The 24,685-nt window shown below is 35.6% G+C and overlaps 1 protein-coding gene and 1 long non-coding RNA gene across 2 annotated transcripts in view; both read left to right on the forward strand.

Moving 5' to 3' along the window:
* The first annotated feature begins 496 nt into the window (after positions 1-496).
* On the forward strand, positions 497-7,319 carry LOC100646593 (TBC1 domain family member 14). Its single transcript, XM_003398394.4, has one exon. It carries the CDS (start codon positions 1,278-1,280, stop codon positions 3,132-3,134), a length of 1,857 nt encoding a protein of 618 aa, XP_003398442.1. The 5' UTR covers positions 497-1,277; the 3' UTR covers positions 3,135-7,319.
* A 13,712-nt stretch (positions 7,320-21,031) lies between these two features.
* LOC125385847 overlaps positions 21,032-24,685 on the forward strand; it is a 160,578-nt gene continuing 156,924 nt past the window's right edge. Inside the window, exon 1 of the long non-coding RNA XR_007225544.1 lies at positions 21,032-21,119. This is a non-coding gene — a long non-coding RNA (uncharacterized LOC125385847). The remainder of the gene's footprint in view (positions 21,120-24,685) is intronic.

Here is a 24,685-nt window from a genome sequence, read left to right on the forward strand (position 1 = left end):
AGTCATGCCATCTTTGGTTATGACATGATACATTAATGTATACATATATACATATAGATAATATTTTCATCGCATTTTCATATGACCTTCGTCGCTTTATAATGTCACTAGATCTAACTACCTAAAATAAATTTTAATTGCATTTTGAACAACATTATTATAGGCTATTTAAAAGTAATAAATATTCAATCGCGACTGAAATGGTTTTGAACCATCAACAGTTATGATTAAATATTAATTATAATTTTTCTTATTCTATTTATTTATGATTTTATTCTTTTATTCTATTTATTATTGTACATTCTTTATTTTTATACTAGATTATTATGTTTATTAACATCAAAAATATTTGAGCTTTAAAGTTACATGTATATATGTTTTTATGTTTTATATTATAGGTATACAACGATAAGCAAGAAGTAAGATGTATATTAATAATATAATATTACGTTAATAAAAATGAAAAAGTTACTGTATGTATATTATTAATTTAACAATGGGAAATGATAATGCAATCACGTGATTTCATATTGTCGCAGTGGTAAGGATCAGTAACCAGGCACGGAACAGTTTTCTTTATAGCTTCTTGTATCATCAAAAAGCTAAAATATTTTTCTTCTAACTAGTATATTACATACATACAATTTAGAATATTAGTTTATCGTGTATATAAATTAAAGAAAAAATATATAGTTTCTGTTCCTTGTAGTATCGAACGTGTATGTATTTGTCAATTTCAAGCCAGTGTTAAGTTTCGAACACGGCATCACATTATAATTACGTTAAATATTTGTCAATGGTATTATACCATTTATACCTACGTGCGTCACTGTTTTGGTGTGAAAATTAAATCTACTCTTTTATAATCTCTTGTAATACATCGAATTCAACCAAAAAGAATTACGGATATAATAACTGAAGGCATTTCTTCAGAATACGAATAATCCATTTGCTAAAAATATATAAATGTGGAATTTATTTGTCTTTGTGACAGAATAAAGTTGATAAGGTAATTGTCACCTATCTACAGAAACTCCTATAATATAAGAACTATGCCAAAAGGAACAGATTTTATATGTGGGTGTTATTCCATCGCAACATCGATATATTTGAGAATATTAATGATGTGTATATATAACACTATTAAAATGTAATGAAAAAAATATGCATAAATACAAATCTATAGATATTGGATATGAGAACTTGATTTCTTATTGGTTTGTCCTGATTGGAAAAACATTTAATATATCGATAAGGTTAGGAAACGGGCGTCAATCATGAAGAATCCTGTATCTAATCATTTAAATGGAAATAATCATCATTCATCACAAAATGTACCTCCATGTATTGTGTCTCGTTATGGAAATATGTCTAACAATTATCAAGTATTAAAAGTTGCTGGACGAGATTCTAATTGCTACATTGCAAATAATATTGTTCGAAAAATTGGCAAACAACAATTGGTGTCATTGAATGGAAGTTCTATATCCTGTAATAGTGTGAATATCAATGAAGCTTTGGCATGCGATGTAGCTTCTGTGCCTGCTGTAAAAACTAAGGCATTATGTGTCCATATTCGAGAAAATAAATGGTACGATGCTGGTAATGTAGTTTCTGTAGGAGTTGCTGGAACTAGCTTAAACCATGCATTGGAAAGTATGTCTTTAGCTTATAATCCCACTACAAAACAAATATATTCTTTAGAGGAATCGAATGAATCACAGTTGGATACTAAACCTCAATATCTAGATTCTCCTTGCGATTATAAGGAAGAACCTTTAAATGACAATTTCAAGGTTGATGAAGATAAATATACAAGACTGGAAAGTGGTAGTGCAAACAGTAGTCCTAGAAACAGTCTGCCACGTTCTTGTAGCAGTACAGTGTCTTCCCTTAGTGAAGTCTCTCCTTCTGGAAGTTTCCTGGGTTCTGATGATCAACAAGTTACAGAACGGACTGAGAAGTCTAAGCGTTGGGGACTAAATACTCTTTTTTCAAAGAATGTATTTTCATGGAAAAATAAAGATTCGCAACAATCTACACCTACAGGTAGTCCATCAAGAAATATAGATAAGGTAGGGGGAAGTTTAGCTTTAATACAACAGCCAAGACCAGCTAATCTACCAGCTAAAAATGCAGTTGAAGAAGAACGCCATCGCAAACAATATAGTGCTATTCTAGAAGCAGCAAGAAAACGGGAATTAAGAGAAGAAAAAGAACGTAAACATCAAAGAGAATTGCAACTTAAAGAAGAAGAGAGATTAGCAGAGGATTCTCATACTTGGAATGTACACATTCTTCCTAAATTTGAAAGTGTTAAAAATACAAAAAAGGTACGTGAATTATGGTGGCGTGGTCTTCCACCTAGTGTTCGTGGCAAAGTGTGGAAATTAGCAATTCCAAATAATTTAAATATAACAACACATCTTTACAATATATGTTTGGACAGAGCAATATCAAGTCCTATAAGTGAAACATTAGCTGCAATCAAATTAGATGTATCTCGTACTTTTCCTACTTTATGTGTCTTTCAAGAAGGTGGACCATTATCTAATAGTCTTCAAGGTATTTTAGCAGCCTATGCAGTTTATAGGCCTGATGTAGGTTACGTACAAGGTATGAGTTTTGTGGGTGCAGTGTTATCATTGAACATGGAACCTCCAGATGCCTTTACCTGCTTTGCTAATTTATTAAATCATCCCTGTCACAGATCTGCTTTTACATTAAACCAGAAACAGATGGATATTTATTACAAGGTATATTCTAGCGCACTTGCACATAAGCTACCAAAAATTTTTTCCCATTTTACAGTAGCTGGTCTTAGCCCAGATTTATATTTGTTAGATTGGTTATATACTATATATGCTAAGGCAATGCCTCTGGATGTTGCATGTAGGGTCTGGGATGTTTTTCTTAGAGATGGGGATGAGTTCCTTTTTAGAACGGCACTTGGTGTGTTGCACTTGTATCAAGAAGAATTATTAAAGATGGACTTTGTACATGGAGCACAGTTTCTTACTAGGTTGCCAGAAACTTTACAGGCAGAGGCTTTATTTAACAGTATTAGTCAAATGTCTACTACTGTTGGAACAACAACGTTTCAACAAATGTTAGTTCAATTTTCTTCATTGTAATTTTGTGAATTATGATGAAGGATATAGAAAGGTAGCCATATTTAAAAAATAAAAAGAACGAATCTCAAATACTATTTTTGTTATTGTGATTAGTAAAAGATACTTTCTATGCTGAAAATTTAAATATTATTTATATAAATTTAAAAAAATACATATATAAAAGTGTGCTTAAATTTCACATAATTTTAAAACATAATTCATTCTGTTTTTCTAAATGAGCATTAGAAATTTTCCAAAAAGTTTTATTTACAATAAATATTATCGTGATTCAATTTGTTTTCATAATTAATATACAAAGAAGATGATCTTGTATTAAATTTTACTATATGAATTACAATACTGAAAGATATGATGTACTATTTCATACATTTAAAACATAAAGAAAGCAAGAGCTTCCCAGAAAATTGTAAACATATTTTAATAAGTTAATTGTGTAATAAACAAGGTATGTAAATGTATTCTGCTATTAAATAAAAAAAGGCGAAATGTGCTATATTGAAGGATAAAATTGGACATAAATTTGATAAATATATATATATATTTTATATTTCCAAATAAAAAATTAAGATATATATAATTTCTAAGATACTTTTATGGAACTTTAAAAGAACAAAATTATTAATGTCTCAGCTTAACTTTTTATATTTGCAATATTTCATTGAAAAACAAAATTCATATATTTCTTATTTTTGTTGTATAATTACAATGTGAAAATATTTTCACAATTTCATTATTACATATTTTACAAATAGTGAGTGATACATACATGAAAGTATGCTATGATATATTATATTGCACTATAATTTCATTACTTCAAAGTATCTATCATAGATACTAGATCTCAACTGCAATGTACATCTTAATAAATACTCTGATATACATTTAAGTATACTTATTGCGATCAGGCAGAATATTACATACTCTCGTATTATTATAAATAAGCAGAATATTAATTGAAAATGTCTGAATACTTATATTAATAGTAAATGCATTAATAAATATAACATAAATAATAAAATTATGTGCCACATAATACGTATATACGTATATCTAAAAAAAAAATACAATTAATTTCAAGCGATCTTGGTGCAAATACAACTGTTGAAAGGCAAATAAATAATTAAGCTATTTTTTTCAAATACATGAATTAATGTACAACATTATATCAATACATCTTCTAAGCTTTATGATACTCAATATATGTAAGACAATTGTCCATCAAATGTGAATTAAGAGATACAATTTCATTATACTTTCATAATATGTAATAGTAAATTAATTTTGGCAAAATCTGCATGATGGATTAAGCAATCTCTAAAAGTAAATAATATCAAGAATAAAATTATATCAAGATTTTTGTCTATTTAAAAAGTAATATTTTAAGAATTAATTATAAAACTCAATAATATCTATTTACAATAATTTTATTCATAAAATCCTTTTTTGTTTTGTTTATTGTTGTAATAGATTACATTTTATTTATTCATATATGTAGAAATTAATGATGCAAAGTGTAAGCAATGTCTTTAGTTTTATTACACGCACAAGAAGACAGTAAATAGAAAGTTGCAATATTAGTATCAATTTAAATAATTCGAATATTCATTTATTATTAATTAACATATATTTTATTTGCTATAGTCTTATATAATACAAGATCTTGTCCTTTAAGTGGCCTTTATAATAAGAGGAATATATTCAAATTTAAGAGTTTATAATTTTTCTAATTATTAAGCTTCATTATATATACAAGTTTCAAAAACATATTTTCTTACAACTTAGCTATTGTAAGCTTATTGTATGTGCTTGTTGTGTAATGTTTCGTTTTCGTCTTCGTGTTATACTTTCCGTTTGAATCGTTTAAAGTAATAATATACTGAAAATAGAACGCAGAATATGATATAGCCAATGTCAGTGTTAACTGAATTATTCCATTTCATTATATAAACATTTCCAAATACAAGCACATTGCAATAACTGCTTATAGCATGGCTTAATGCTTTAAATAGAATTTGAACGTTATACAAACTAGTTATCTGAAAATATATAATAACATCTAAATAAATATCTTGCGAAATATATGGCAACTAGTGATAACATAAAATATTATAAAATTATATTGTCTGAATAAATTTGGGCTTTTTTTTTTGTCTTTTTTGCAAAAGAAAATCCCAATGAACAACTCGGAATATGAAGAATAGTGGAAAATTAAATGTAAACTTGGAATCTCTTAAAAACCCGTGATATTCTAATTTTTAATTGACAATACTCTTATTCCATCCACTATTCAGATTGATTGATTACTCAACGGTTTAGCGTTCGCTAATATACATTTACATTATTAAATACAATTGTAAATATAAGCATAGGTTGCAGAATAAAATAGTATGAAACTATACGAAAATGAGCATAATTATATTACGATAATTTGCTTTCTGTATATGTATGTAGAGGAACGCGCTCGCACATTTATGTGTAATCGATAAATTTTATTAACGAAGTATATCGATTAAAAAATGTTATTAACATACTTACGACATTATGCTAAATGATTATTAATTTTAATTTCCCAAGAATTATAGTTTAAGGGTCGTTTTACTCAAATTTCTTTTTGTCAAATACTTTGAATTGATAAATCAGTAATAAATTTATGATATATCGAATATACACATATATAAAATATGTTCATACTAATGTATTCTTCGTAATCTTTCACGATCTTTTCTCTCTTTCATAAATTAACATACGTATATAATATAACAAACAAGTGCGTGTTTCTATTTCTAAACATATAATGACAACGTGCCAACCGTTTAATGGTTGTACTAATAGAGAAGAAATAAATTATCCTCCGTATATATCTCTTACTATCATGTCTTCTATTCTTTTTTCAATTATCACAATAGTTTTAGGTGGTTATCGAAATATATACATTATATTTTCTTTAGGGGAATTATATTACCCTACGCTTTCTTAATTACACATCCTATAATCAGATTATAATTACAGAACCAATTAGTTAAATTAGCTTAAATACAGAAAATGTATGTATGTGTATCGTATGTAAATGTGTTGTAAGCTTGTATGAAATATGTTGAGATACATGTAGGCGTATCTACAAATGTTATGTAAATATTAAACTTTTATGAAAAATCATATCTTGAATATTTCACATATTATATTTATCTTATTAACGTCAAAGGTAAAAAAAACACTAACTTGTTAAGTATCATTTTAAGTATATGAAACTTTCCTGTAATTTATCAGTATTAAAAAGAAAATGTTTCAACGAAACAAATGATCATTTTGTGGAATATTTACAGAAGAAATCTCATATATCTGATATTATAATTAAATTTGATGAGTAGACAGATGTTGATATATTGGGAATGAACATATGTGATTATATCTATATTGAAGAGTATCGTTGTCGTTATACCTACACGTATCTTATGCCCTTAATTTCGTTGTTTAACAGAGATTAAGATTAAAATAGCTAACAAATGATAAATGATAAAAAAAAACCAGAATTTTCTGAATGCGAAATTGAATATGAATGAACGAACAGTTACGTATGATCTATATGCGACACTTCTGTGTTCCTTGTCGTTAGTGCCTCTCGATAGAGGAACTCATTGTATATTTTTTACGCGTTTTATCGTGTACATTTACCTTAAGTGCGATATCCTAATATATATTTTGTAAAAAATCGAACTCAGTATTTATTTTGTGAAATGTGCACATCAATAATGATGTAAAACTTGTAGCTAGGGTGTCAGTGTGTTAAGCGACTGTCACGAAATTTTTACACAGACAACTGAATCCCTTTTGCAGGGGTTTAAAAGCTGTCGAAAATGAACAAATTTCAAGTACATATTTAACAAAATTTCGTAAATAACTTTACTTGAAATTTTCATACTCATGTCTCTTTGAATATATTTAGTACTAATAATATGAAAAATATTTTGTATATAAGGGCGTGCTTGCTTCGAAATTTAAAGGTGAGAGATAAGAAAAACTCGATTCTATTTATTGCAATGGTGTAACAACAGTTTTTATATCGTGTAATGGACGACAGTGAAATTATATAAATGTACGTGTATGTTATACTCTAAATGATGCCAGCGACATATCTCAATGGATCATTTTTGTTCGCATACGAATAAATTACACTTTAAAATATTACCTGTATATATATTTTTTCAGATTTTAACCTACATAAACGAGAAATGTTTTAATTAATATGTTTTTGAAGTATTTCTTTTTCAATTCCTCAAATTTATATTATAAATTTAATAATTTTGGAAATATACTACGACACAAACGTAGAAGGGGGAAGGAGATCATAATATCGTAAGTTATAGATTTTGCTAATTTTACTCTTTACTATTTATTAAATACATTGTATTAATCTACTGACGAAGATAATTAATCTATTAGCTGTAATAGTTTATGCCGCCAAAATTTGAAAGAAATATACGGGATGTAAAGATTCAGCATTTCCGCAATAGATGGCAGCACCTTCAACTATGATCAAGGAATCGGTCGCAGTTGTACGCGTGTATTCGCTTGTGCAAGATTTCATTTTATGTAATTATCTTATTTTTCATGTTAATAAGGAATAGTTTATCAGAAAGAAACATCTACTTTTTTCTTTACATGTAAGTAAACCAGAACTAACGTCTAAGCTATTTACTATTTACAGCATCGTTTAAAAATTTACATGCTATAGCATGTAATTTCGAATTCATTTTACCGCTATTTACGAATGTAAATTGTAATATGTACTTCTAGCAAGCTATAATCAATAGTACCTTCATTAAGAAAGCACAGTCATCATTGTTTTTCAGAAATAATTCATTTTTGACAGACAAATTTGCAGAAAAAGGTGCAATAAGCTTCGTACACAATATTGCTCGTAATCTAAACAAAAGACAAGTTTTCAACCTTCATGTCGCTTCGATGGAGAATGTTGCACATTCACAAACACAAACACATACTTCTACGTACATATTTACTCCAATTTATCGTAGCAGTATAGATATTCGATATAACATTGTTCGTCGGCGCGGCGGCATGTCGTAAGATACGTATTCCCAATTATCTCTCATCGGGAGAGCAATTCATCAATTATTCTCCCCGTGACGAATATGCATAAAGTATCTTGTCAGCGATGATTACAAACACGCGGTATGTATATATTACTCGAGCTTGAACCGCACGATGATTTAGCATATCCCTATACGAGTTTTGCCCCTGCAAAACAATGTTAGCTTCAAGTCATGGGGATTTCAGACTCTACAGTTAGGAACGAAGTCAATAAATTAGGGGAGATAATCCCATCCAGAATGAAGTATGATTTAACGTAAAGTAGCTAGAAGCCTACATCACTAGTGACGTGAGCATTTAGGCAGTGAACGTTAAACGGATTGGATCTCTGCAAACTCTTTCCCTAACCTCTCTTATTTTATTCTGAAGGATAAAAAATGGCGAATGTTTTCGAAATTAACATGTTCGAGTTTCAAACTAGGTCGAATGGAGATCAAATGGTAGCTTGTATCGTTAAGCATTTGAGTATGGTCGTGTGGGTCTATTTAATGATTTTTGTATTAATTGATAATTATGGAATTTGGAGATTTTTTCCAATTTTTGTCTGTTTGATCGTAATCTTTTTTTTCTTAATGCTTTATTTTAGCATTAATACAAAAAGTTAATCGAGAAAGTACGAGAAATTAATATATTTTTTATTATTTTATTAAGAAGGCGTTAAATTTTAAAATTTTTCATCATTTCGCAAAAATAGATAAAATTAGAGTCAAATAATTAAGATTGGAGGAAGTCATTAGACATGCTGCATAATTATCAATGAATTACGCTACTTACTACTTAATCGCACCAGTTATTTACATTTATTGAACAAATTTCTACTATAGTAATAATTTGATTATAAATTTCAACATTGAAAATACTGGACGATAGATGCGATATTTCTTTCGCGGTGGTTTGATTCAAAGTAGAGCGCTTATTCTTACGTTTTTATTGAGCCATGAAAACACATTCTTACATTTATCGATGCTCCATGCTTGGAGTCTCAGCGTCTCCACGTCTTTTTTTCTCCCGGCCGATACCGAAGAGAGACGAGTATAAACTGTTTTCCTACGCACGACTATAAAGCGGTGCCATGCTTTAAGCAAATATCCGGCTGCTTACTTAGATATTCGTGGCTGGTTCGGTACAGAGGAGGAATAGCCAGGCCAAAAATGTGTTTGTTGCTGCTAAGAACGAAGACGAATAGGCACGAGTTGAACCATAGAGGCATAAACCAATCAGTCTAATAGAATCTCCCCTGTTGCCTATCGAATGATTCATAGGACGTCGCATGGGAAGCGAATTTATTAATAAGAGGCAGTCAGCCATGCCACCAGACCGGCTCCGAACTGATTCGTCATTATTACATGGGCTCTGACCCAGCGATCTTAACATCCACCGCTAATTGGTCGCCGTGAACGCGTTTCAGCTGCTGATTTATTGTACCAATAAATAGTCACGTTCTTCTTTCGTTCCTCATCTCTGTTCTTCTTTCATACGCATGTGAGATGAACTGTTAACAACTGTTGGATGAAGATTTAACGAAATGTAAGGAAGAACTCTAGAACGCTGTTTCGCGAAAGAAATGTATTATAGTATAAAGATGGTTGGTTAGCTGTATACATGCGATTACGTTGTTTTGCAAACAAGGGACAAACGATTTGTCATGCATTATACGTTTCCGCGGTGTTTTATATGGCTAGACGGATAGATTAAAACACTCGATGTTATTTTGCTCTCCGACTGTTACAGATGATCGTCAATTTTCGAGTTGATACCAAATATGTATACAATTATCTGCGCTATGAATTATCTCGTCGAATATCCGAATATTCAGAACGTGCGTTAATTATGTACCTGTTGTTTCGAGAAGAAGATTTGAGTAAATTGAAATCATTTAGCGATTTGTTGAATTAAATAGGTTAAATAATATGTATGGAAATGTATCTATATTTTTCGAATTTTATTTTATTTAGTTATAACGTTACCAGTGTATTTTATTATTGTATTATTTTACTAATATACAGATATTTTTAGTGTAGGAATTATTGGTTTCTAGTTTTCAAATTAAAGCAAGAAACTGTGATCGATTATAATTCTGTTTTTTATGACTAAACCGCAGATGTTTATGTATTTTTGGGAACTTTAAGATTTCAAAAATCTGCAGGATGCATATAATGTCCAAAAATATATAAAATATTTAAAGTAAAGTACTTATATCTATTATTATTGGTATTGATACTGCTATTCAATTTTATACAATATAAGATAACATATTCTTGGAATACTCGTTACGACTGAATGTTTTTTCAATTCAATCAATATTCTGGGTGTCGGCAAAGATAGTCTTTTTAATTTCTGCCACAATATACGTTGGCTTAGATGTTCCATATTATATTAAATACTCGTAACAATATATTTACACAGTTATATCATATGTGGATAAAGTATAGAACCATACCAAATATCATACAGTAGGATATCACTTACGTATACAATAACAAATACAATTTAATCTGAGTGAGAGCTGTATGCACGATGGAGAACATGCCATCCTTTAAATCTTCGTAATACTTGAAAGGTCCACCCTATTTCAAACACGCCGTTCTCGAGGCATCTCGAAACGCAATCTCGCAGTTTCTTCGAAATTGCCTGTTGTATTTTTCGGCGAATACCGTCCTCTTTTTTGTTACAAAAGCAAATGCACAGAAGTTTTCAAAGTAAGTATTAATGCCAGGAATATGGGATGCACTTATTTATCCGACTGTTACATCAGGATTTACGTAACCGCGTTGGACACTGGAACGCATTATTACGGTTAAAGCAAGTCTATGAGTATTTGAGGGAATCATAAAGGGAACAGAGAAAGAGAAATAGAACGCATGCTGAAAACATAGCTAAAGAGAGAAGAAGAGAGAGGGCAAAGAGACGTTACAAGCGCAGTGGATGTGCAACTTCTTGCGCAAGAGGTGTTCTGCAGTGATTCATCATTGTTACCAGGAATATTGGGATATATATCGGGAAGGTCCCTCGGGCTGAAAGCAAATGGAGTAGACAGGGGTCTATACCCTCCATCTACTTAAATGCCCCTACATTCCACCGATATAGGGTACTTACGCGATCCCCGTTCCCTGCAGTTTTCTGATTAAACTACGTCGATTTCCATAAACGGAGCGCACTTTACGCGAGACTTCACACGATTGACTTTATGCTCCTCATCGTCTATATTAATCCTTTCTCCAGCTCCGGTTATCGAACAACACGAAGAACCAACCTGGATGCATCAGGAAATCGTAGTTGGCATACATAATGGAATTTTCGTCGAATTTGAACGGATCATCCATTTTAATCTCTAAATGGATGCATTTTGGGCGATATACAGATACCATGAAATAGATCGTGGAACGAAACATGTTAGGTATGAAATAGAAGACGATATTTCGAAGTAGTTTTACTTCTTTTTCGTTTCATTACGCTTGCTGCATTCTTCCGGTCGTCTTCGATCCAATAGTATTTTTCTAACGTTAGAAACTATCTCAAGATTGAATAAAACATGAACAAGTTCTTACCGATATACTAGATTCTTCTCGTTTTAATTCTAAGTGAAACATCTACTTCGTATTACAAATTCTTTTTGTTTGTTATGACGAGAGCGATGTAAATAAGATGAGATTCAGTTACACATAGAAGTGAGATTTTATCGTAACGTTGAATATATGAGTAGCTTTTTCGTTTTAAGATTCCACGATATTTATCTGTTTTTATAAAATTTCCAAATTAGGCAATAATTCTCAAGGGTTTTAATGATTATCAAATAATTGTCTGAGGTTTATCTCACTCTCTGTAAATGTTCTGATATTTGGCAGCAAGATCGAAATACTTATAAAATTTCGGTGACTGCAGGATCGCATTGCAAACATATTACAAGCGCCAAATAGTTTTTCCATCGACTTTATTAATACATAATCTGGCGTATATCGTGCTTCGTATTGTGCATGTGTCTTCCTTTTTACGATGCAAGAACTTCTTCCGGATTTTTAACGAATCTGTCTCTGGTCGACTCGAACGCAGCTGTAATCTTTCGCGGTCCCAGCCTCCAATCTGTCATCGTGGTATCTACCTTCACCGCGTGCGGAATTTCATCAAACGAGAACTGTATAAAAATAACAGGCGCGGAGAACGTGCGCCATATGCGAAACGACATGTGGCAGAGGGGCAGAGGGTCAACAATGTCACTGAGACGTCGTCTTCCCTAGAAGAATGTTGAAAAAGGGTGCTCCATGTTCGTGCAGCACCTGCCTGCCTCGAGGTGAGACTTCGACTCCGAACTCTTCGAATCTTTTTTCGGAAAAGGGATTATCCTTCCTCTGTTCTCTCTTTTTCATCGTGATGGTGGTTAGCTAAAGTGTAACGCGACGATCAAACGTTCTCCTGGTTGTCGTTTATGCCCCGTCAAAGAGAATTCTTCTTCAGATTGATGGTGTGCGTGCACGAGATCCTTTCGTGCGCAAGAATTTGCCTCGAGAACGCACGCGTGTATCAGAAGTTTCCCGCCATCGTATGATTTTGCTGCACGATAAAGACGAAAGTTTTTTTTCCGTGAAAGCACAACGAAGGAACCAAGAATTAATAATTTTATTATGAAAAATCCCCGGTGATTCTGTACGTCCTAGCTTGCAAAACTTTGATGCTCGCTATCGTTCGTAACTTTCGCGATAAACCTCTCGTAAATCTGAAACTACCTCGAAGAAAGCTTGTTCCCCACGGTTCTTGCTCGCAGATTTTATATTGGGATCCCCGCGGCTGCAGAATTCTGTCGAAACGATAGAACACGCGTTTCATTTATTATAATAACGAGAACGGAAATCTTGTGCGAGTGTCGTATTTTCTTATCCTACGACGAGAAAGAATATCCAAGAGGGATTGTAGTGGAGGATGACTTGACCTACGCTAATACCGAGTAATACAATTAGTCCAAGTCGTCCTTCTTTCTTAACATTGTATAGCTTTCCAGAAACCAGCTCACGTTCTAAGCATGATCAGATCATAGCCTAAGACTGAACGTGAATAAGAACGATGCTTACAAGTTAAACAACAGTAACAGATAAACAAAACATATTTTCACATTTGTTTCGAACTTTATCGATCTAATCGTGATAGTCGAGTTTCATTACAGTTCCAATGAAATCTCCAAATGTTTCATATAAGACGCATTCGTATATTCGTAAAAGTTTTTCATAAAAGTTCTTCGATACTTTTGTTTGGAAATGGAAAGAACGCGAGTCTGCTCATTCTTTACTTAACCAGCAGCAAAAATCAGAAGCACGAAACGGCGCACGATGGTATCATAATTTTGGTGTGGTGAAATAACGAAACCCGTGTTCGGTCTATTACAGTAATGAGAAGCGAAATCCCGCAGTGAAACCATGTTTCTGGTGTCCTAAGGCGAGAAAGAACGCGGAGAAGGGATTGTTGAACGAGGGCAAACCTGCCTGAAGGTAAAGTACCCTTCGGTCCCTACTCGAAAAGGGATTATCCAGGCCCGACTGTATCGGTGGTTTGCCACAGTGTAACACGACGATCAAAGTTCTCGGTGCGTCGTGTCCCGACCTATAAAGGGATCCTCGGTGCCGCAGGCATCGCGGAATCACGAAAATACATAGACACACGTATAGATACGGTTTATAGCGCGCGTAGCACACGTTTCAGGGCCCACCAGAGAGGGTTGAATCTTGTTATTGTTAGTTATCGCATTAATACTCGACGACGATGACGGTCTTGAGGTATCTGTGTGCGAACATTGCGCGGCCACGTTGCTGTTTTCGATCTAGTGTGCACAGCCATTAGCAATGGACCTGGGGTTGTATAGGCGTCCTGTTCAAACACTTCCTCCGTAGGAATTTGATCCGTCTGTTGGGATCTCTGCCCTGTTCCGGGACCTTGGCAAAGTAGTACATTGGGTATCCGGATTTTCTTCCTTCACAGACACCTCGATAGGTCAGATGATACCGCCGGGCGATATTTTCTGATCCACACTCTGCTGCTGGTGAGGTTACTCGTTGGTGCATGCAGTTTTCGTAAAGTCTTTACTTGTTTTATATCAGGTTTCATCATTAATTTGTATATTTTGATAAAGTTCACACGCTGTTGCTATAAATTCATCAAAGTGCCTGTTACTTGCGAATAGTAAATAGTAAGAAATAAGGGAGGAGCGGTAAAGTAATCATAGAACCTAAGCAGAAATTCCTTTTATCTACTAAATATCGTAATAGGTACTAAACTTTGCATATTTTATATACTGCACAATTATGCGTATGCTGTGCATTCTTGCACTTTTAAATCTCTCATAAGTGCATAAAAATTGGCGGTGTACTTACGAGCGATAGTGTACATGCCTATTCAAAATCTATTTGGCGAACATTTTAAATGTTTTAATCATTCGAATCCATCGATGCTCTAAAAAACAGAAATAAACCAACTCGATAAATCTCATCTCCTTTTTAGAAGTCACGTGCGATTTGAAGGTTCGCTTGCGATAGATCTTCCTATAATTAGCTTAGGAATTTAGATCAGCGATGTATCGAGGGAGTCGTAATGACGATATCGAGCGACAGCGATAAGAAAGCCGAGGAAATATGGTATCAGAAAGAAGTTCAAGCCTCAACAAACATCAAAGATAGAGATAGATGGTGCCTGCTCTATAAATCTAGGAACAAAAGCGGTGGGCTGGTAAATGTCAGGATGTCGTCGATGGTGTTTCTCCCGCTGCGTGGCCACGGTGCAAAAGGTATTGATGACGATGGCGACCAAGAGGTCGAGAAGTTAAGGCTTTCTTCTTTAAAAGTCACAGCTGCTCTCACACCTCCGTGACCACGTGGCGCGCGATCTCGTTCGACCGGAAGTGGCCGTGCATACCGCAGTATGTTCAATGTCAAGGACAGCTGTTCCTCTGAAATTGTAATACGGATTTCTTTGGTCTTCGTTCCTTTTTTTCGTGCACGTACTCGAGAAGCTCGTGTGTAACGTGTCAAGAGTCTTGATCACTTTTCAGGAAGTAATAATGTATCACGAGTGGCGTGCGTCTTCCACGAGGAGCAACGGAACGGAAAAGACCGATCCGGGACGATTAACGTCCGCCACGTATCTTGTGTCTTCGACATTATGAAGCGAAAGTTAGGTGCTTTTGATACGGGACAGCGTAATTGTCGCGGACGTGAGAGGAAATTAAGTAAATTAATGTACCATGTAATCAGAAACAGGGTGTCTTATCATCTTCCGTCGCGCTCGTTCCATCAAAAAACGAGAGGTAGTAGAGAGTTTCGTTTTCCCTTTATATCTTGCATTCTTGTGAATTTTTTTTATATGTATGTAATTATCGGTGGGAGATATTAAGTGAACGCAAGAATTCTGTCGGCTTAGTAAAGGTGTAACAAGTGTATTTTTATGTGTCTACGTATTGTCCATTTAATTTTATTGAACCATTTAATTTAATTTTATTAAAGAACAGCGATTAACATAAATGACTTCGTAGAAGCGTCTGTTTTATCAATTTTCTCGCAGCTATTAATATGGCTTATATCTAGTAGACAATTCTAATATAGTAACATATATTAAGAAGTTGGCTGTAGTCCAGCAATTAAAGCGAAGACAGAGAAGTGTTCGTTTCTGGAAAGATTGTCGGCCCATTTATTCGTGGGTAAACGTTTCATGTGGTCGACCCTCGACGTGGCTTTTGATAATTGTCTCTCAATGTCTACGACATCTGGGAAATTAGCAAGAGATAATAATTAACGTTTCTCTTTCGCACAAACGATGGTAGAGTTCACAAAGCGTCTTTGGTAGCGAGATCGTGGCTATGCGGAGATCGTACGCGTTCCGTCGTCCTTTGCTCGAACCCTTTGATCCCATGTTTGTAGATGGAGACCGCCTTACGGGCGTGCACTTGTTATCACTTTGAGTATCAACCTCGTTGACGATTAACTTTATTAACGTTATTAAGATAAAACTTTGATACATTTATCCTCGTTAATAATTAACGTCGTTAATGTTTCTCTTCGTTGAAAGACGTCTTAAATGATATAGAAGAATACGTCCGTTTCTAACTTCCAAATTATTAAAGTATCTCATTATCAGACTGGGTTGAAACATTTTTGTACAGATGGCCTAATTTTGGGAAGCCTATGAAGTTGATCAAATATATGCAATGTTTAAACAGTTCATTTATCGTCAAATAGAATATAGTAACTTACAGTGATGGAAAGAAAGTTTAAAAGAACAGATGGAAAACGCGCCATAATCTTGTAAGATGAAATTGTGATTAACAGTAGCAACGAATACACATAATACATACTCCAGAATAAATAACTATTATCAACATAATGAAAACTATTTAGTATCTGCAAAAGTTGCTAATATAACTTGTACACATAAATATTAATTCTAAACTCTCTTTATCCATCATCATACCATCTTTTCAAATATTTATTCAAGCTTCACCTTCAAAATTAGCTTTTTACGTTAAAATAATCTCACCCGTATATCCACAACCCTCAGCTTTATTCCTTACCGTTCGAAACGTGCCCTCTTACCGCACAGTTCATCAAACCCCAATCGAGTTTGCGACTGCATGAGAAAGGGGCTGCAAATGACACACAGCGAACACGCTTATAAAAGAGCAGCGGTACAATAGCGCGACGAAATGCATATTGATACAGCGTGGAGTTGCGTGACGCACGAGTAGATAGGGCACGCGCGTTTTCAAACACCCAGTCGTCGTTTAGATGCGGTTCGGGACTCGTATCCAGGGAAATTAGCGGGCAATAACAATTAGCGTCCAGGTTGACAAACGGCGACTAGCAAAGCTACCATATTTTCACCCCTCCGGATGTTCCGTGAAAATCGTTTCTGTGGACCAAGCTCCGCAGTTGGTAGAGAAAAGGATATTGTCCTGGTGGGCTGGAAGCCAGCGGGTGGCTGAGAGCTTCGCCCAACCTCACCGGCTACCTTTTGTGCTCGGTTAAATGAAAAGTCATCTCGAATCTATTACTTTCGAGTTTTGCCACTGGCCAGTGTAAATATTTGGTCTTTCGGCCATGGTGTCGCCATGCAGATAGGGAGGATTCCTCTTCTCATTGTTGCCGCTCGATAATTTATGGTCCGCCACCCTCTTTAGTATCTTTTCCTTTCTCTGCTCTTCTAGCCTTCACGTTTCTCCATTTTCGTTCTCTCTTCTACTATCTTTCAGCTTCACAAATATCTATATAGCATAGGTGTGTGCGTGGGCGTGATCCCCGCGGCGATAATTGTCGGATGGATTCCGGACGAGCAGAAAGCGAACTTTTCGCACTTTTCACGCGATCTTTCGGAGATGGTAGGGCCGCGACGCGTTCACCGCGACGTAGCAGGGGTTGTTCGTTGATTGTGGCGATTGTTCGTTGCCGATTTCGGTGAATCTTCTGCTGGGACGAGGCTTTGTTGGCACATTGTGGCCACGTACTCGGTGGCCACGTGGTCTATCTGACGATAGATTTCGGTTTATGGGCGGTTTAGGAATTGGCGGTTTGATTGTCGCCTATAGATGCCCAGAGAATAGGTATTTAACGATACGATAAATGGTGGAATTCATTTAGGGAGGCGGGGATGACTTGTACGTGGGTATGAAAGGAAAAAGGAACGTTATTCGAACCTTGTTCTTTTGTACCATCAGTTTGTTCTAGTATACGTTGATACGTATAACAATATGTATTTTTATATAGAAAGAATTTGTTCCGAATCTATTAGGTCATCCCATAACTTCGTGCCGACTTTCGTGTATACATTTCATATGTCGATTTATAAACATACGGCGATAAGGGACCAATGCACTTGAAAAATGGGAAGAAGTTGTACAACGAGAGGGGGATTGCATTTTTTCATGAAACTGAAAGGTATGTAAACAATCTTAACATATATAACCGCTCGAAAAACGGAACGAACTTATGGGATGACCTAATACAATATAGGATAACATTGCTATCAAATGATTTAATGAGAAAAATTCAATTCAAAATGAAAAACGTTCTTTCTTATTATATTAAAGAATAACGATATCTCCTAATGTGTAATAAGTTTGATTACTCCGTGCAAAGTTTAAAATTGAATTTCAAGATGTCGGAGCTTGGATGATCTTGAATTTCAAGTTGTCGGAGCTTGGGTGATCTCAAATAATTCTGACTATATGAAAAGAGAGGACGAAGGGAAGTTAGCGTAGAAATAAACAGTTTCGTTTTCGATCCAACGAAGTCAGAGAGAATGGCGGTGGTTGGAAAGATAACCGGCACAGGAACCACGAAACCGTATGGAAATTCATGTTTTAAATTAAAGATCCGTAGACAACGCGGAGCGGCGTATAGACAAACAATAGAAACAATGGATGCTTGTTGGTTCTGTACATTGTACGCTGGCCGTACGCGTAGAGACCATTCTTGAGTACACAATGGTTACAAGGTTTTCCAAATAAAAAAAAGGATTAACAGAAAAAAGAAAGAGTAGAAAAACAGAGTTCGTCATAGCGTAGCGGCGAGAGTGTGTGCTTTGAGATGTTAAAATCGTCCCGCGGCTCGCGGCAAATATTTGGTCGGGAAAGCAAATGTTCTCGACATTATGGGAAGAGCTTTTCAAATAATAATACCATGTATCGACCGAAACGAGACGGGACTCTATACGCTAACGAAATTTCACGCTCATGAGCATTTAAGAGTTATTCATTCGAGTCGTTTCACGTCGCGTCATTGTGATCGACGCCGCGTTATCAAAAGGTACTTCGAGTGTGACAAGACATTTTCATTTTAATATTAAAGGAGAAAGATTTGACTAAAGAGAAATTTTAATTTGACATGTGCTCCCGTTCGTAAGTGTTAGGATAGACGCGAGTCTCGTATAAAACGTAATAATTGATCGAAATTGTCAATGGAAAGATTAATCGATCGGAATCATGTGGTCGTGAAAACGATCCAAGATTTACAGAAAAATTTTGAAAAGTAAAAATAACGAATTAAGTTTGAGATTTGTCATATTTTGCCTACATGATCGTCACGTAAAGAACGAAAAATGTGACTTATCGTGTGCTTCATCTGTATCCATTATTTGAGTTCTCCATTTTGCTCCCGTTGCCTTTTATTCGTGATACTAACGTCTCGATTATTTCCCTTCAACTCCACCTTTCGATATCGCCTACGGCATGTCAGCAAAAGTAAACTTTCGAAATTTCTTCGATCCGAGATTGGTAGCTATGTGCTTATCTAGTAGGAGAAAAAATCGGTTATATACGCTTGCGAACTGTACGCGGAGATTCTCTGCATCTTGCTGTTATTCTGCGCGCGGACTTTGTCCTGGAAGTTCAGGGGCCGAGGTTTATAAAGGTAAAGTTCGAGTGAAAGGATAGGCATAGCCTCTCGTTGCTGTTGTTGCAGCTGCCAGCCGGAATTTCGGTGAGAAAACAAAGTTCTTCGAAAAGTAAAACGCCTTGGGGCGCATTGAAACCATTGCCAGGTCCGCTCTGCTTCCCATCGCCGTCGTCAAACTTTATCTTCCATAAATTTATATTCCACCGTGTTTCGTGGCAAGTAGGCGAGGTCTGAGCAGTGACTTCGCGATTCTTTCATCCCCCTGTGTTGTTTGAACGATTTAACCCACCCTTGTCTAGTGGGGTGTACCCGAAATCGTGCGTGTTGTTCTTTGAAAGTGTCGTATCTTTCGCCAAGTGCAATCGTAAAAATTGGACAAAGATTAATCGAATGGAAAACCATATTATATAATTCCTTGTTCCTTGTAAATTATATTGATTTTAATTTACAACTAGACATATCCATTTCCTAATTATTTGAACTAAGTCAATGTTACAAACGTAGTCAATCTAAATAAAATTAAACGTTTTAGTCACAGATATATAGGGCCTTTTGCATCGCTTAATCTTCTCAAAAAAAAAAAAGAAAAAAAGAGAAAGATTAATAGATTAGTGAGACGAAGTAAAAAGAATCGATCGTACCTGCCATAAAGTAATCGATAGAATTTTTCCATATTCATCGTAGTATTTTGATCTAATTTGTAGGAACAGCTAGTTACAGTATTCGTTTGTCATGAAATCATTAGCATACTTCACTATATTCAAATTAATCGTAGATAGTCCAGCAGCTAAAGACTCCAACAATAAAACGATATTTAACTCTTCCGTTTCAATCTGTCGTTACGGTGCTTAACTAGAAAAAAAGGCCGTAACCCAACTCTAGAGTAGAATATCACGTGCCGAGACATATGGTATGACGGAAAAAAATGTCCAGATTGCCGTAGCGTGTCGCAAGGGATGGCGTTAGGTGCGAAATTTAATTAGGCTGGCACCTGCTCGTTATTATTTCCATTCTGTCGCACCTGAGCAATTCCTTGGTAATCGATGCTGAACGCTCGAAATGCAACGTGAAACCGCGGACGAGCTGGATGCAAATGAAGCAGGAACAGGGCCAGGCAGCTGCGGATGTTCTTGTCCGAATGCGTCCGAGTGATTTGTATACATATTTGTTGATCATTTGTTCCTGCGCGTTAGCCTCCATCAAAGAGAGATTCTCCAACAATGAATCTCTCAAATATTATTTCAGGATGGTCTTTCGTTCGACCGCGGAAGCGCCTTGAAACTGCGGCCCGATCAAAAACACAGCCACGATTCTCTTTTTCCCTCGCTGAAATACAAGGATTAGTTTCCTGGAACCTCGAGGACGCGTCACACTCCGTCAACTTTCTTCTTCGACGTATTTGAACAGGTTGCCGATGACAACAGCCCATAAAAGAGAGAATTCTGCCTGCGGTCACTTGGGTCGTGAACACCTTGGCTGCTCTCACAAATGTTTTCTGGAGTTTTGAGAATCGGTAGGCTATTGATATTTCGTTAGACTTATTAGATGTGTGTCAAATTTCTTTCTGAAAGCATGTCTGCCTCCTCTTTATACTGTTGAAAATACAGTAGAGTTCCGGCCAGTTATCTGGCCTCTTTTTATTTATTTTCAAGAATTTATTTATTACCAGAAATCAATATAAACAATCGCAAGCTTCGAGATAAATTTTGAAAAATGGTGTCTGTAATTGTTAGTTCTTTTCTTGTTTCAATTTATACGATTGATAAGTATGCCTTTTGAGTAATCCAGATGATAATTGGTATATATTTTTGGATACACCAGCCATTTGTTTATCCAGCCAGAGATCCCATAAGAGCTGTAATCATAAAAAACAGAGGCAGTTTTCCAAGTAAAAAATACTGTAATGTAGACTGAATTGGTTGTGTTTTCCATGAAAAAATGCAATCTTGTGTCTCATAAATCTGAGAGAGGCCCCTAACGTACGAACTACGGAGCAATTTATAAAGCAATTTCCGTTCGGTTCATCGATATATGGTTTGAAACTTCTGCTCGACAGAGAATATGTCCTAACACGGTTCATTTCAGCCAGGCGTCGTTGTTTATTTCTTTCCTTTTTTGTTTGAGAAATGTCTGGCCTCGGTCAAGCGTTGCAGATAACGCTCGTACTTCCGCCACTAGAAAGGTGGTTGTCTGACGGCAAAAGGGAGCGCGGAGAGTGTCCTTTGCGAAGCACGCGAAAAAATCAGATGCAGCGACGCGAAGAGCACGGCCATCGGTCAGCTTTATCTTTCACGTTGGTACGAAAAGGAGTGCCACGTGAAATTTAAGAGCCAGCCAAGCTGTGTCTTGTTTTTAACTCTCTGGGCAGATGGTTGCTCGATGGAATTTACGATGTTCCGCGTACTTGCTAATTTCGTGGCATATTTTCTCGTAAGTTGCGCGCACGTTTCGGTGGCCATATGACGGACGTCTCCGTTACGCTATCGCCACGTGCCTTTAAGCTTTAAAAAGATCGCATCTGAACAACGTATAATTATTAGGGTTGGGCATATGATGTACAGTGACGTGCAGAAATATTGTTTGGGCAGACAAATTGTACACGTTTTGTTTTTTTCTTAGTAGGGCATTTGAGAAATTTCTATCGATTTTCGAACCGCGAACAAGAAATATATGCGGTATCAGCATGTACGCATCTTTGTCCATTTATAGAAAATTGGAACGTACAGAAATGCACACATGTAATATTCGTGAAAAATTCTTACAGATTTTAATAATTTCCTAATGATTTTGAATGAAATAATTAATTTTCAAAAGTGCCCTAAAATTTATAAATGGAATTATAACCAAAGACTTATGCACGTCACTATAAATTCGCTGTAATTCAGGTCACTGATAAGTGTCCAGCTGGTTAGTGGTTCTCGTGATGGTGGTCGCAACACGGAGTCGTTTTAAATTGATAAGGAGTTTTCGACGAATAAAGTAAAATGCAAATCAAACACGTGCGCTCCGCAAGTTATCTCTTATTAACGTGAAAAATGCATCTCTCGTGCAATGCATTATGCGTCGGTTCATCAAGCGCATTTATTTCATACACCGACTCGTTTCCAACGACGATGAATGCCAGAACAGAACGTACCTGAGGAAATTTCTTCCGTTTTATCGTATTTACCGCACAAGCCGTACGCTCTAACCGTAATAAAAGTCAAAGACGTAAATCTTTTTGCAGTGTTTTTTAATTTGCCTACTACTGTTATTTCAATAAACCTGCCGCTTTTAAAGTTTTAAAGTTTTATTATGCTCACTAGAAATGGTGCGTTTTAACGTTGGAGACGAGAATTGAACAAAATTTGTTTGATGTTCAATGAATTTAAACAGGTTTCATTAGGCCTGATTTTAGATAGTAAATTGTACGATAAATTGAGGACAATGGCTTGAGGAAATCTATTTAATATTATAGTGCTTCTGAACAATTCATTTACGTAATATTTCTAGTTAGAAAATATTATTTTGTATTATCGTAGTTGTCAAACGTTTTCATGAGGATTATTACATTATTGAGATAACGAGTTCTCGAAACTACTATTAAATAATAGTAAGAGCAGTTTTGTTTATTTGGTAATATTGCGATATTATACGATAATTGAAACTTAAAATAGAAGTTCAAACCTTATTATCATCATCTTTATTAAGAGAATAATACACGCGTAACAGAGGTTTTGATGTTCGGCGATATTTCTTCACATCTTGTATATCTCGTTTCGTGGCGGGAAACGGCGAGCCTAATATCAATAAATCGGTCTCTGATAGCAAACCAAGTCGTAGTTTCTGTCTCGTTACGCAGGTACGTCCTGTGGGATACGTAGTTGGAGGCATAGGAATACCTTGCCAGTTTGTATAGTAGCAGCCCTACTTCCTGGCGCCCCTATTGATCCCCCTTTATCCCGGAGCTCCTAGTCACGACATCGCCAAGAGGCACAGGCAGAACCTCACAGTCAAGGGGGTGATGTTTAATTCAAGTCCAAGCACAATGCTTCCTCAAGAAGCGTCTCTCTCACTTTCCATATAAATTATTCCGCGGTCTCGCATTCAAAGCCCTCCCCGATCTCCTTACCGCCCCTATTCCATCCTCTTTCGCTACGCAAAGGAATGTGCCGAAACGACCTCGCGAAAAAAATCTACGCACCTTTCTGCAAAGTGTCTACCGTTCCGTGAAAAGAGGCTGCCTCTTTGAGGCTCCGTTGCCCGCTGAAAAATTGAGGAACCTGTCCCCCGGAACGGATTTCGAAAGGTATTTGTGCCTAATGGCGGGATACTGATACCCTGCCACGAGAAGACAGTCTTGGTCCGTACGAATTTAAAGAGAAAGCTTCTTCAATTGGAAGTTTTCTTTTCCTTAAAGATATTAACGATTCATTCGCGTTATTAACCCCTGCTATATGATTTATTACTCATCGATAGTTCTGATGCTAAGAAATACATTTCTTATTCGTGACGAGGTACTTGCAGTCTGTCACGCGTGTATCTTGATATTATCAGTGAAAGGATTAATCTACTTTATTTCCATCCATCTGATTTTCCTTGGGAATATGTTATGCCAATCTAATGTAACCCTTTTTTCTGAAGATTCTTCGTTTTATTGATCTGATATAAATGAACTCTATTTAATACAAGATTCATATTCAGTGGACAGTGCGTGATTTATAATATGATTAGCGAGTAATCATTAGTCTTCTCCGAGTACAAACTTGAAAAATCTCAGTGCTTCCTCGTACACAAACGATCTTGTTGATCGAGTATCGGGAATGTTCACAACAACGTCGATATTCCTCTCTGACCTATAGAGGCCCGTCCTCATAAACAGAAACTCCGTTCTGGAGTAATTTACCTCATCGGCGGCTGGTCGAAAAAAATAAAGATATATTTCTCGAGATATTAGGGCGAACCCCATTATTTTCTTTCGACCGCGAAGTATTCGAAATGCAGTTGTTCCGTGAAACTCCACCTTCTCAGCTAAAAGAGAAAGAGAGAGTTAGATATTCTTTTTGCCAGGGCACCGATCAATCTCTCTGAAAATACGGA

Source organism: Bombus terrestris, chromosome 10 (assembly GCF_910591885.1).
Source record: "Bombus terrestris chromosome 10, iyBomTerr1.2, whole genome shotgun sequence".
Taxonomy (NCBI): Eukaryota; Metazoa; Arthropoda; class Insecta; order Hymenoptera; family Apidae; genus Bombus; species Bombus terrestris.

Bases quoted from the DNA above. Each gene is read 5' to 3' on its own strand.
- LOC100646593 (XM_003398394.4), top strand. From the start codon at position 1,278: ATGAAGAATCCTGTATCTAATCATTTAAATGGAAATAATCATCATTCA.